At 32.0% G+C, this 15,131-nt stretch overlaps 1 protein-coding gene across 2 annotated transcripts in view; it reads right to left on the minus strand.

The window, feature by feature from the left end:
• Window positions 1-15,131, minus strand: part of LOC133206003 (junctophilin-1-like) — a 41,721-nt gene that overhangs the window by 15,327 nt on the left and 11,263 nt on the right. Inside the window, exon 2 of one of the 2 annotated variants that reach the window (XM_061341908.1) lies at window positions 5,614-5,652. The exons of the other annotated variant lie outside the window; for it this stretch is intronic. Within the exon in view, the coding sequence (XP_061197892.1) occupies window positions 5,614-5,652 (39 nt within the window). The remainder of the gene's footprint in view (window positions 1-5,613; window positions 5,653-15,131) is intronic. 2 annotated transcript variants of the gene reach the window in all.

Here is a 15,131-nt window from a genome sequence, read left to right on the forward strand (position 1 = left end):
AATTGACTGATTAATTTGATGGCAGCTGCATTCAGGCATTAATTTAGTGGAATATTATACAAAGCACGAAATTTGTACAATCTGAAAGTTTCGCCTATTTAAATTCATAATATTTTTTACCATATTCTTAAAAAATTCTTGCAGAATTCTTCGAAAATGCTGTCGCTGTAAAACATATAAAATGGTTTTTCATGATCTGAGATTTTATTTTTTAAGATGAAATGCTTGCCATGAACATTCTTACTCGAGATTGAATTTCAATTTTTAACTTAAGAAAAAGACATTTCACAATGGCAAAAAGGCACATTTATTCGACAAAAGACAATTTTCTCATGAAAGCATGCAGAAGGTATCTGAAAATAGACATAAAATGCAATAGAAGAAAACAACCTCAAATGAAACAGACACTGAACCTGGATTCAAGTCAACAACACTCAGCAAAAAATTATTGTAAAAAAGGGACAACGAAAAGACAAAACAATGAACTATTTTCGTCTTCTCGCTTAACAATTGCCAATTCTTTTCTCGCTACAATTTCAAAGAGAAGATTAATCTTTCCGGATATTTTGGGGTTGGGGCAGGTTTACAACACTTGTCTGACACTATATGGAGTTGTAACATAAATTTCTCCAGAAACCATTCAAACCTTCTGTATTTTTATTCAGCCATGAAAAAAAAAAATCTTGGCAAATGCTTGCAGAAAACAATTGCACAAGATTTGTTTGATCAAGGGCGTTGAGCTCAGATTCTAGCTTTTGTAACAATAACATCACTTCGAGTTCAAGGAATGAAACAAAAATGCAAATCAGAAAGACATATTACAAACTCACAGACAATTTTAAATGTTGACTTGAACAACATTCAAAATAATATATCTCTTAAATATGTGAGGGAAAACCAAATGTACCTTATGAATAATGATAATTCATATTCATTCTCTCGCAATTAAGTTAATTTTGATTGAAATACATAAAAGTCAATAAGACATTGTATCTTTCCTACTGGAGTCCCCTTCTCTTGTACGATCTTTATTACATGAATCACTATATGAACTGATTTTCCTTTTTCAGTCAAGGCATTGACTTTTAAAAATCATCACAGCATTTGGGTATTTTTCGATGAATTTCAAAAGTGGTTTTGTAATTCACGGATTTCAAATGTCATGCAGCACCATGACTTTCAGAAAAAGAAAAATCATCAAAACATTTATAATCTGAAAATACGTAGCTTTTTATATTATTTCGGGGCAGAATACTACTCTTTAAGGTAATTCCCATCAATCTTAAGGAACTAAATAAGTACCAGTTCAGACTTACTCGAGCAATGATTTGTTAGATTTGCAAAAAATTCGAGTTTTGGAATTTAAAATGCAAATGAATACGCATTGTAATCTAGAAATTGGATACATGTATTGGAATTTTGATAAAAATTTTGTATACATATATAAGCTAACAAGTCTTTAAAAGAAACAAATCGCAGAAAAATTCGCTCAAAATAATTATACAGTTCTTGGTAAGGGTCCAGAAAGAACGCAGTTGGTATCAAAATATGTATGAAATTATTGCACCGAGGCGTTATAGGTATTCAACAGATGTGTGTATGAAACCATAATTGTGATAGGAAATTTATTTCTCCTGGTAACAAGAAAGTCTTATCTCTGTTAGCTTTGACAAGAGTTGAGCCTCATCATAACAAAATCAGGATTACCTATTGGTGGTGTCTACACCCTCTCTGTAATTTAACGACTTTATGGACTGACCAATTTACCGGATGAATGAAGGTAAAGCGAGGAAGACGGATACTCGATAAAGCGCTAAATTACAAAGATGCACGGTAAAAGAGGGTACTTTTATCACGTGTTTCATCCTTCTCAGATGAAGTTGATTGTTAACAACAATATGCTGCAGTTCTAGCATTCCAAAATCGTTTCTATTGCGTCATTAGCAACGGAACATGGGGCTTCCTTCCAAGCAATACCACGAGGTTACCTAAGCCTTGGGGAAAATCACCTGGTTTGGTTTTATGAATGAGTCTTTAGAACATTCGTAACATTATTATCCAAGTTTGATATAATTTTGTGGCAGTTTACACAGAAAATGAGAATGGCGCGAATGATGTATTTATTATCGGAAAATTGCGAACACTCACTAATTGCATTCTTAGTTCAGGACTCATTTGTGTTCGAAACACTACGTGACTTGTTGCATTGACAAAGCAAGCAAGTACAAAAAGCATAGTAATATATTTCAAAAACGAGGGAAATGTATATTCTTAATCTTCAAAAGAAGTTCAAATATCATTTGAAAGATTAAGGTAAAACATTTAAGCTCTGCAACGCATCTTTCTTTTTTGTATAATTTCATGAATGGCTAAAGTGTGTAAATCGTTACTACACTGTATTAATATTTAACATTTTGAGGTTTATTAATCGTCAAACTTATTCAAATACTTTTTTGATACATATTTGTTACATAAATATTTGAGAATATTTGTGACAAAAATAACATTTTTTACATGTATAAGGTAACAACAATTTTTAATCAGGTTTAACTCTGGCTGTTTTTCTATGTTGATAAAATTTAATAAGGCATTCCATAGATTTTTTTTCAGATCGTTATTGCAAATTTGCAAAACGAATAACATGGAAGGAAAATTTTAAAGGTTATGACATTGACCTAAAATGGCCTCTTACAGATTGCAGTAGGGAACCTATCAATTTTTTTTTCTTCAAGAGTTCCTACAGATTTTAAGATTTAAGGTAACAATTTGTTTTAAATATAATTATTCTTATTTTTTATGCATAATAGTGGATGTCAACATTTTTACCCTAATCGTATTATTTTTAGCATGGGACCGACTATATTTTTGCTTTGAAGTTTAAGTGTTTGACATTGACACTCAGACATCGTTCACTATTTTTTTTTACCAGCTTTGTTAAAAAACTGTTATTATCTTGCCAGTGTCAGTGAAACGGGGTTAATGAGGACAAGTTGTAAAATTTATTGCTTCGCTGCATGCAATTAGGAGGAGACTAACAATATACAGCAAGTAACTGAACTAGAGAGGAAAAAATATTCAGATCAAGGACACATTCGTTTCTTCATTTCCAGTTTCAAAATTCACATTGGTAATGCTTTAATTTTTGTTTTACTAAAGATGATATAATGTTGTTTATCTGTTTAAGAACCTTCCTATAGCCCAAATCATTAATTTTTTTCGTTGAAATGAGTATTAAGAACTAAAGACTTTTGTTTGCCCTGAATACAACAGAAACACTAGATTGTAACTGTGCACTATCAGGTTGAAGTTTTCTATCCTGTAATTGATCAAACATGTTAATTGTAAAGAATTAACATTAAATATTATGTATAATATGTTATTACAACATTATACTCATTAATCTTTCAGTTGGAATATATTGCTTGCTTTAATTTGCCATTGAATTTCAAACATTATCATATATTAATGAAATAAGAATTGTAACAAACATTTTTTTTTTAATTTAAGGAACGACGTGTAAATATTACTAAATCACAAATACAGGTCACATGACACAATTTGACACGACAAATGCAAGCGGAAGTGATGATTTAAATCAATGAAACATTAATTTTATCTATCGTGGATTTTTAAAGAAAGGTCTAGCTTCATTTAAAGTAAAAAAAAATAAAAGTGAAACACAGACAATATTAAAAGCATATCAACGTTGTTTTGTGAATAAAAGTAGAGAAAATAGGTCACATCATGGTCACGTGACTCACCGGAAATGTAAACTTTACCAGGTTTTGTTGGTGATCCTGGATAAGTTGGCATGAAAAAACAAGAATTAATCATAACAAACCGAAGAAGGAAAACCTTACTGAGAAATTACTGAGAACAATACAGTAAAATAACGAATACAACCTTAATATGAAGAAAAAAGAAAATCCGAAGAATCATGCACAAAAAATGAGGGGAAAAGGTTCATCACATTGAATCTTTGGTTTGGTTTTACTTACTTTGAAGTAAAATGACCAGGCTTTGTGTGCATTATATCTTTTTTTTTTAAATAAATGATCATGAAGATTACTCCCGCCAATTAGCCAGACTTATAGTGAACAGATTCGCAATCATCTTGCATTCCTACATTAACAACAAATCGCGAATCAATGCTTGATTTTGATTAAAGATTTTTATTCATTATTCAATAATCCGATAGTTTCTTTTGATGTTATTCTGCAGTGAATCTATTTATATCACATCAATGGGTCATGTTTGTGGGGGGAATGCTAAATATGGACCAGCAATGCTGCTTTCGGTGCCATTATAGAACTAAGAATAATGAATGAAAGGAGTCCACTGTACGCTTACCTAATTATACAACACAATTTGTACAAACTACAATAAAGTTGTTGCTTCAATAAATCAAGTACACTTATAATTTTAAAGAAAATGTCTATCAAAACGAAAATAAATAAATACGGAACTTACATTTAAAAATACGTATCTTAAAATCGGTAAATAGAGCTTTAAAAGGGGTCAAAATACTTTTCACAATACTGCCATATATACTTTCTTGATGCAACAATCAAGGAGTTTGCAGTCAATACAGATGCATTTTGATGCAGAATGTTAAATGTGACTCCACTATGTCGGGGATAAATACTTAAGAATATCTTCTCATTTTTTTAAAGCTGTGTCATTTATGCTTGACGAAACATAAAACTCAGGCAGACAAGAAAATACAATAAATAGAGTTTTCTTCAAAAAGTAAAAACTCGAAATATTTGTGACATAACATTCTTATACAACTTCTTGATTTTTTTTTCTCTTTCTTTTTTCCTGAACCAGAATATATCTCTGGTGAAATAATCTCATTTTTAAGTCAGACAGTCTATTGGAAAAACTAAGTATTTTTGGAAACGTGTTCGAAAATAGCTACAAGCTTTCTTGTTAAATGAAAAATATGAATTGCAGATTAGCTATTTCTCCTCCTTCTCCATCCTTCAAGGTCACGACTTGGTTTGAAACATTTTTATGATACAGCAAATATATTTTACGAAAGTGCCATTAAACTGTCAATCACGGTCCTTTTACAGTTCCCATTCTACCGTAACTTTTAAACAACAGTCTCAATACACTGGTGAAGCATTAATTAGCTCTGAACAGTGTTGTTCCAAGCAAATATATGCTTCTTTTTTTTATAACTATTAAACATATTTTTATTTTAAACACTTGAAGACAAAATATAAATAAATAAATAATAAAAAAATAAATAAATAAAGCTGTGAGGAATTCTGAATAGATGTAAAATATTTAATAATTGATAAACGAACCAGTATATACCATATCTATCGTATTCATTCGTTTTGTCAAAGCAACAACAAACCCATTTGGCAAAATGAAAGAGAAGCAAAACAAAAAGTCAACTCTCTTTCTCTCTCTCTCTCTGAATAACAAAAGGCAAACTTTTGAACTATTCTTTTTTCAATTATTGCTTTTTCGTTTAGGTGTTTACCATCTACACTGTTGTAAGCAATCTTTAAACTGTTCTGTGGTGTCTTAAATATGGTTAGTTTGTCTTTAGTAAAAAGTGTAGTATGTTAGTCAAGGGTAATAAGCGTATGAACTAACCTAAGGCGAATTGCTGTTCAGAAGAGCCGAGATTGACTTCTGAAAGGAACAAGAAAGACATTTTAAGCATAGCTTCAACTTCAAGATAGCATAAAAAATGAGCATCAGTTAAAAACAAACAATAGTCTGGACATGTTATTACAGTGATTGTTTATAATGTAAGTCTCAAACAATGCTAGAATACAGTGTTTGTTTCTACAGTGAAACCTCTATCTCGAACTTGATTGGGTCTGAAAAAAGTCTTCAAGATATCGGAAATTCGAGATTTTGAGGTAAAATCACATGACTAAAGCGAAATTGGTTAAATTGGTCTTCCACAATGTTTTTTTCCGACATATCTGTGGTATTCGAGATATCGATGTTCGAGATACCGAAGATCAACTTTGTTTTGTCTTTTTTGTCAAGTAAGTACTGAACGAAAATCATTTGAAAATATTAACAAAAAAATATCAACCATTGCCAATGATGCAAAAAAAAAAAAAAAAAAAAAAAAAAAAAAAAGAAAGAAAGAAATGAAAATAACACTAAATTTTTTTTATATTTTTAACTCGTTAATAAAATTTGTATCCTTGACCTAAAATGTAATGATCCAAGTTCTCCTATCTTTATGCCCAAACATAATCCCTTTCAAAAACACGTTATCGTAAATTTAGTTATGAAAACACCCGAAATAAGTATGGAAGTTTTCAAGTTTCCCTTGGATAAAGTGCACAATATATGCCAATCTTACAGAAAAAAAAATCTGCAGTATGCAAACCTTAAGACACAAAATTCATGCCTGAATCAGCACTGCACATTATCCAGCAAACGGCAGGGTGTCATTGCTCGAAGGTATGATAGATGTAACATGTCTGAACAAGAATCAAGATGTCGAAAGGTTCAAAGTAATAAATTTAAAAAAAAACATCCTCCAGTTTTAGTCACGAACGTCGAACGTTCACGTGTTAAACATGCAGGAACCGAAAAAAATAGAAAGATGATGCAGTCATTAGTGCTGTGGAATATTAGTACTATATAAAATAACAGTATATTAAAAGGTCGGGTAATATTGCATAGTAATGCTGATGAGTATTTATAGGATACCATTGTCCATATTCTCACTTAAGGTATATAATAATATATAGCAAAAAACGCTTTTTAGGAAAGGTACATCACCTTATACATCAGTCACCGTGAAGCATTTGTTCCCTTGAAGTCATTTTATTGTGACTCGTAAAGGATTGGAATAGATCATTATCAAATATTTATGTTAACATCTGCTTCAAAGTGAATATGTTTTGATATTTTATAATGAAAAATACAATAGTTACGGTATGTTATGAATTGGTTCGATTTTCTGATTTATTTCTTTTTAAACATGTAAAGAAAAATTTTGTATGATTTTTTTCCTAACATGTCTTATAAAACACATTCTTGTTATATACCATTTGAAGCGTTGTTCAAATTGTATGTATACTTATTTTGACATCTACATGTAATGAATGAAATTATCACTGAGCCTGTACTTGGATATTGGATATATGTACGATCCCTAGATCATTTAGCTTTCGTCTTTATTTTCACGTCAGATGAGAGCGAGCCCTTTTAATTCCACACCCTTTCAAAATTCTATTCACTAGTATAGGAAATTTTCCGTTTGCATAGTACAATTTAACAATATCAATAGAGAGACCCAGTATCATCCATTTAATAAAAATCTGACTACCATACTTTTCAAGATGTAATCAAAACTTTGAAAAACAATAATTATGTTATAGCTATTATAATATCTATTGATGAAAAAAAGTACTGTAAATGCAGTTGTTGGTCCGTAAATATTTTGTCACTTTGCAAAAATATTAACATTCAAAGTTGGGACATTCTGAATTTTATACCCTCGGCAAGAATATGGTTTTTCAAAAAAAAAAATTAATTTAATGTTAATTAATTAATGACTTAATTATTTAAATAATTGTGCATGAAATTAAACAAACTGTTGGTTGAGTGCAGACTTTATTGGACGCATTCCACAGCATCTGGTCTCACTAAGATCAAAGTAATCTTTACGTTATCACTATCATCATCTCTCTCTCGTGTCTCTCTTGAGTTTTCGCCACTTGTGTTTTAGAACACTACGGATCAGACATGCCCCTACATTGGCAGACGATAAACAGACGTTAGATAAACTAGATGAGATGAAGATAATTCAAAGGTCAGATAATGGTCACTGGTCATACAAAAATGGCCAAGAAAACAATGGGAAGTTTTTAAAAGTTGCCAAAGCAATTGTGTGAAATTAAAACGACCACTAAACCCCTTTTTGCTTCAAGAAGGCCTAAAAAAAAAAATTAAGAATCGCAGATTTTTTAAGAGAACAAGATAACTAACTTTGTATCTCCTCCGCATACCGTTTAATGAATGCAGGATTGAAAGCATATACAAGTACTTCAAGAAATATTCTGAAATTAGATGTCTTATTCCTCTCAACCATACTAATGACTTATAGACCTAATACATACATGTAGATAACATGTCTCATAGAAATTGTCAGAGGTGAACCTTGTCCTTAAGATTTCTTCATTATCCACGGCTAATGATGATAAGTTACGTGTCATACCGCATCATTGGTCTCACGTCTGCAGCATTCTGTATTTTTCACAGTATTTCTAAGGTACTTTGTAGGTCATGAACAAAATATCGATTTCTGCCATATACTGCGACAGAATCTTTATCATACCAAAGTTATACGATATACCGATACTCGCAGCAAAGCGAACAACCAAAGCGTTTGTTGATTCTCTTATCACATGCCTTGTCGAACAGTTTTATTCTTGCCTAGCATTTATTGTGATAGATTATTGACAATCTACTCGCTTATGCTCTGTGAGATAGAGATCATGTAAAAAAAAATACGTAGAACTTTTTAACTTTTATGCTGCAACAATGATGGTTTTAAAAAAAACAGAGAAGGTTAACCTCAAGTTTTTGGTCGGTGAGGTTTAGTTTTATAAATAAAATAGAAAAAGGGATTTTGAAAGTTATTTCGATGGAAAATGTGTATCTTTGATACTGCCTTTATTATGAAACAAACGAATAATCAAACTTTGCAACAAAAACTTTTTTTTGTAAATACAAAAAAAAAAAAAAATAAATAAATAAAAAAAAATTAAAAGAAATAAATAAATAAAAATAAAAAAATCGGATGCCTTCTCTATCCCAATCTAGCGGTTTGTTCTCTGATTTATACCAGTAACAATGCTGATAATATACACAGATTGAAACGATTCCTGTCAAGGATTCTAAAGTAACGGACCCGATTCATTTAGACCAAATATACTACTTCGTCCTCTCCTTATGGGGGAGGCATAAATTGTCAGCTACAAAAATATTACATTCAAGAAGGGAATTTTACCCTGAACGACCGTTAATCATACATTTGTTCATGTTGAAGGACATGGTTTACAATTCAAAGTGACTGGCGATCTTACGATAGCCTCAAACTTTTAAATTGTACAATGTGCTTAACGGCATCTGTGTGGCTTAAAAACTAAGCTGGTCAGCAAATTATTACCAATTAACAGCGGCATTAATATTAGCAAAATCTGTCTGAATAAGAGCTAAAGGGTTAGGCTAATAATGAGTCCAACCTTGTAACCTGGTGCAAACGCGTGGCTCAGTGTATTGCTATTGTCTGTAGCGTCATCTGAGTACAATTAGCGATTCTGACAAGCGGCCGCTTGGAACATTACTCTCTCAGTGCTACAATGCACCCTTGTCCGCGATAATTGTTTTGACGACAACTGTATTTCGTGTACACTATACTAGTACATACTGCATTTGTACTAGAAACCATGGTGGAAGCTTACTTCTTTTTGCAAGGTTTTTTTTCACCAGGTGGACGCAGCCATTTTCTAGTGTAAACGAAGCTATTGCTCTGCCGCGTGTGGAGGTTAATTTCCTCGTTATGCCTCTCTATGAATGTTTATAATTATGAGTATATAAGACGCCGTGAAGCTGTATAAAAACTGATGATGCTGGCGAAAATTTACAGTCACAGAGACAATCGAATTATTTAGAATAGACTTACTGGGGTTTCTACTTTTAATATAAACATCATAAATCAATGTAAACGCGGTTAGTTAGAGGAATACGTTTTTTAGTTACTTTCTTGTGACATTTTCAAAATATGCAGTTATTGTTTTCGTTAACATATATTTTAGTTATACTTTTTTAATTTAAAAAAATAATCTTTCAATTTCGAGACAATAAATCAAATATTCTTCTTGTTATGTAATATATTTGTTGCAAAACAACAACAACAAAAAAGATGGATTAATCTCTAGAAAATAAAGAATTTTTATTGCTTCTAAAGAAACAGCCAGGAAAGAGGCAAGCCACATCGGTCAATTTTTCATCGGCTTCATCCCTGCATGGACGTGTTATGCGCGCGGTGAAACAATTTTCCCTGAAGTGAAAAAACCAACAGGGAGAAACACACGGCTATCAGTTCATTCATTAGTGAATTTAAGCAAGTTGGCATAAAACAGATGGGTTAGTGGTGCGATGCATCATTTTACAGACAAACAATATCGTGTGCATCTGTTACCGATGAAGTTTCAATTTACCCCCTTAGCTTAACAGTAGCTATGTATTGTCTTCGTGTTCAGTAATGTGCGCGTGTGGCAAACATCTAGAGAGTTTTGCACTTGCATGAGGTGCGGATCAAAATATTTCTATAGAGAATTTATTTCAGGTTAATCAATATATTGTGTACGAGGGGTTATCAAAAAGTTCGTGGACTAGCGTCATAAAATTAAAACCGCTTTAGGTACATCAATGAATTTTTACACATTAAGTTAGCATCATCTTCTCTATCTATAGAATAAACCATAAATCATAATTTTTATTTTTTAATAAATTGTTAGTGTTTTTGTAAGCAAATGTATGTCCAGGCGGCGCAACCTCTAATATGACGTTTTTTTTCTACCTGATTGTAACTGAGAAAAACTCTTTAGATATGAGTATTTGTCATCAAAAAATCTCGTTAATTCAGGCATGTGGTACGACACATTTGTTCAGTAAAATTTGCAATTTTTACCCCATTCTGTAATTTCTATGAAATTTTATCGTAAATTTTATATGGAGTGTCCAAACAATTATGGGCTTGAAAATAACGTCAAAAGGGGGGAGGGGTTTCTTTTTCAAACACTCTATAGAGTTTCGCTCCTGGAAAAACTGGTATTGACCTAAGGAATTTTAAACTGGCTACAGAAAAATAAAATGCATCCAGAGTACTTGTTTTTTAATGCCCAAAAAGATTCAGAGAGATGAAATATGCACAGTTAGTGTCGATTTGTAGTCAGGGTGTCAAAAGTCAGTCACGTCGAAAAGTGACGTTGATCATGTGTGGTAGAAATTGAACTCCAACAAGCTAAGTATTCTGGCATAATCAAGTGAGGATCTTTCCCCATATAAAGATCCATTTACAATATTATATGCATTGAAAAAAGCTGCTCATGACATTTTAAATTCATATAAATAAGACGAGTTTAAGTCATTACTTAACTCCAGGTAATCTCATTAAGATAAGTGTATGAGGTAGAGAGAGCGGACAGTAAGAAACAATGACGTTAAGCGGACGTCATGACACTAAACGGCGACAGCGCCGGGTGATCACATAAAGTCTTTTTAATTTCAGAATAATTTGGCAAATTTTCAACGTATCAAGCTAAAATTTTCAACATTTCTTAAACTTTTGTTGTTTTATGTTCCGCATAAATTTTGTAAGCAAAGACTACATATTATTAATTTTATCGCGTCAGTCCACGAACTTTTTGATAACCCCTCGTACTATGTCATATGTCTTTTATTACTGATACACGTGCTCCGTACTGAATCAATACACAGCAAATAAAATGCATTGAGGGTGGGTTTTAAAACATTGCAATATTACAGGATTAATGGTCAATGAACTGTTTTTGCTTTTTCAGAGTGATTGAACAGAACAGAACATTGAGAGTTTTGCAAGATGGTTGACCGTAGTCAACCAGGCAACTTTTAAGAATCAATAATAAGCAAAAGTAAGACTTGTCAAATCTACTTGTGCAATAATTCATCATGCAATTTTTCCGCCTTAACCATATGTTGATGTCAGATTATATACCTTCGAGCATTTCATATTAATACATGTACGTTAAAGCTTCCAATAATTAATAAATTTGGGTCATTAAATTGCAGTCTCTGTTAACAGCTAGATTGATCCCCCCCCCCCTTTTCTTTTTTTTTCTTGAAAAAAAAAAATCCTTCAACACTTTTTCTTTCTTGGAAGCCGAAGCAATGAATGTTGCACAATCTCACGTGAAAATGTGTAAAATGTTGATTAATGGTGACTTTTATTTAAGTTGTCTCGTTTCTAGTACACTGAAATATGGCGTAGTAATACATAGTGTCATTAACTAGTACGCTTGAGTGCATTCAAACTGAGAGATCATTCCCAGAAATTGCCACATAGCTACTATTATTTAAAGATAGAAACCACTAATTCCTTGAATAAGTAGCATTCAGAGTTTAAAGTATTCATGCGTTACAGTGGTTTTGTTATTTGCCCCGTTTTCTTGGCTCCAAAAAAGAAAGCGCTTTGACTGCATGAGGTGTGGAAAAAATGGATAATGCACCATGTGCAAAATGAATTTACTCATCTCCGAAGTATGTTTCACATGTTCGCTTTGTTGATAATTTCATGCCAGTAGAAGTGTCATAATGTGCAAACAATGTGGTATGTCGGTTCTGTGGCAAAACACCATATTTTGACAAGACCAGTCCGTGTATGTTTGTTGTTTTGTGTAAAATTATTTTGCAAATGTGTTTTGTGTCTTTCTTTCCTTCGTGTCACGTATAGTTAGTTATAAAAAATCGTATATTTGTACTTAAGCTTTTTCTATTGCATGGTAGACAAAGGTTTTCACCATTTTCCATTTCACTTATATTACATGTATTATATTTAAATTAACTGAAAATCAAATAAATCAACAAGTTCTTATAATTGCAAAAAGAAGAGTCGACAAAAATCTTTACCGTATAGTAAAAGGTTACCTTTAAGGGCAAGTGATACAAACAGACAAAAAGTGGATGCCTGGATGATATGTATTTTTAGATCTAGTGATGCAAATATCAAATTCATGGGATATCAAGAAATTTCCAAAAGACTTTCTGCCATGTTCAAAATTCTTTTTGCCGTAATCCTTAGTTTACAAAATCTTCATCACTTATAGGACATAATTTGAAACTTTGAATGAAATAAAATCTTTGCGGCTAAACTTATTCATTCATTTTACTCATATAAACATGGCTTTAATTGTTAATTCACGATTTTTGAAGGAAGTTTGTATCATCTGTCCTTAAAGACAAACGTTTTTCTCTTCTTGTATAATGCAGATTTCGCTTAATTATTGTTGACCCAATCCACTTGACCATGTTAACGATTTCTTGGGTTGAGGTAACTGAGTGAAATAATTGCAAAGTTCTACCCTAGTGACATAATTAAGAACCCTTACAGCCCTTAACATTTAGTGCCCCATAATTCTTTCTTTAGAGTGGGAGAAAAAAAAATACACACTAAGTCATTAGTATTAAATAATTAAGGCATTACAAATTCTGAAGCGGTTCGTACAAATTGATGTTATGTGCATTACCAAAGACAATAAGCATTCTTAAATGTTTCGCTTGAGTCATCTTTAGCAACATTAGCAAACATTGTATTAGTGTCTTCATTAACCCTTTAACAAACACGTCCTTAATTATGCAATGAAAACTATCGAAAACATAAGCGTTTTCGGCATATTTTACATTTTTCTTTCGAAAATAGGTGCAATCTCCTCTCTTTTATTTTTAGATGAGCACCACACATGTGTGCGAGGAAAATGCTTGACTAAATTACAAAAACTGTCGAGTTGATGCAATTTTGAATTATATTCTTACTTAAAGTGCACGAAAGCTGCCAATTTTGATTTATCAACTGAATTTTAGACCTATCATAGCCAACAGTAAAGAGCTATAATTTCCCAATCCTCTCGAGTGTCTTGCAACTATTAGAATCTGCACTGATTTCGATCTGTTTGATTTTACCATTTCTACCTGAAGTTTATATAAAACAGTTAAGAAAATTTAAGAAATTTTAATCTCCACAGATAAAATATTATCAAAAATTCATCACTTATAAAGAAAATGATAGACGGCTTCTTTGAACATAGACGAACAAAATAATACAGGATGCTTGCGGAAAGATAAGCGTCCATCGTAAAAACCAAAGCATAAAAAAGGATTCCAGCATCACGAAGGCATAAAAACAACAGCCACGTGGCGGTGGTTGGAGTCCCAGAAGTGGAGAGCTAGGAGATAAACGAATTGTAAAGTTAACCGTTGGTGGGTTACGAAATCCGTGAAATCTGATCCGCTTTGTTAGAAATCCCGAAATTCCTAGGCATCCAAGTTGGAGTCTAGAAAATTATCTGATATGGCTTGTCAGGATATGTAATATATCCTCCACGAGGAAAAGGGATGAAATCAGAAGAAATATTGACGAATGTGCATATTGCAAAACTATCAAATTTTATTTGTTCCCCAATAAAGAGTGATTTTGTTATGTAATTATAAATTCCCCAAATCAGCAATGTCCGTCAAAAGATTAACTAAAATGTTCAGCGATTTTCTGAAAAACAAAATTATTGCATTTTGATGATTTAAAACTTGTGTATATAAATAAGAAACAGCTAAGATGAGGTGAATAAATGAAATATATATTCTTTTTATTTGTTTTCCAATAAAGAGTGGTTTTTGTTATGTAATTATAAATTCCCCAAATCACTAATATTCGTCAAAAGACGTAAGTAAAATGCTTAAAGAATAAGAAACAGGCAAGATGAAATGAATAAATGAGGAAATATGTTCTTGGCAGTATAACACCATCATAGTTCTCAATGGCATAGAACTGCTTTATGCACTGGAAACATGAATATATTTCTTCCAGTGTCCCTAACCGTAACCTCAGACAAGGCTCAAGGACATAAAATAAAGTATGCTTTATACTGCAAATAGATATTTAAAAAAAATAGTGAAAACAGTCATTTAGCTCTTGCTTTCCAGATGCAAAAATCAAGGCCGGGAATATGCCCCATATTCTATTTTGAAAAACACTGCCTTTCGGATAGATTCATAGGAATACTGAAACTATTGTCACCATGCAGAATAAGACTAGTATTACGTGCAATTTTGTCACTATATCTTACTATGTTATATGCGTCTGCTGTTGGTATTGAAGAGATTTAAAACTGGACAAAGTATGATATTCTCATGTCGTAAATTTTGAATTTACCAGGTGGTGGTACATGTAAATGCAAAATTTACAACATAATGACTGTATGTAAATTTTGCATTTAACTCCACCTGGTAAATTCAAAATTTACAACATGATACTATTTAAATGTGTACGACAGTATAGCTAGTTTCACAATGTTTCTTGCGGTGTTTGTCCAATTTAGCCT

The sequence above is a fragment of the Saccostrea echinata genome, unplaced genomic scaffold, assembly GCF_033153115.1.
Source record: "Saccostrea echinata isolate AGI-Se365-2 ecotype Australia unplaced genomic scaffold, CSIRO_AGI_Sech_v1 ptg000054l, whole genome shotgun sequence".
In the NCBI taxonomy this organism is placed as follows: domain Eukaryota; kingdom Metazoa; phylum Mollusca; class Bivalvia; order Ostreida; family Ostreidae; genus Saccostrea; species Saccostrea echinata.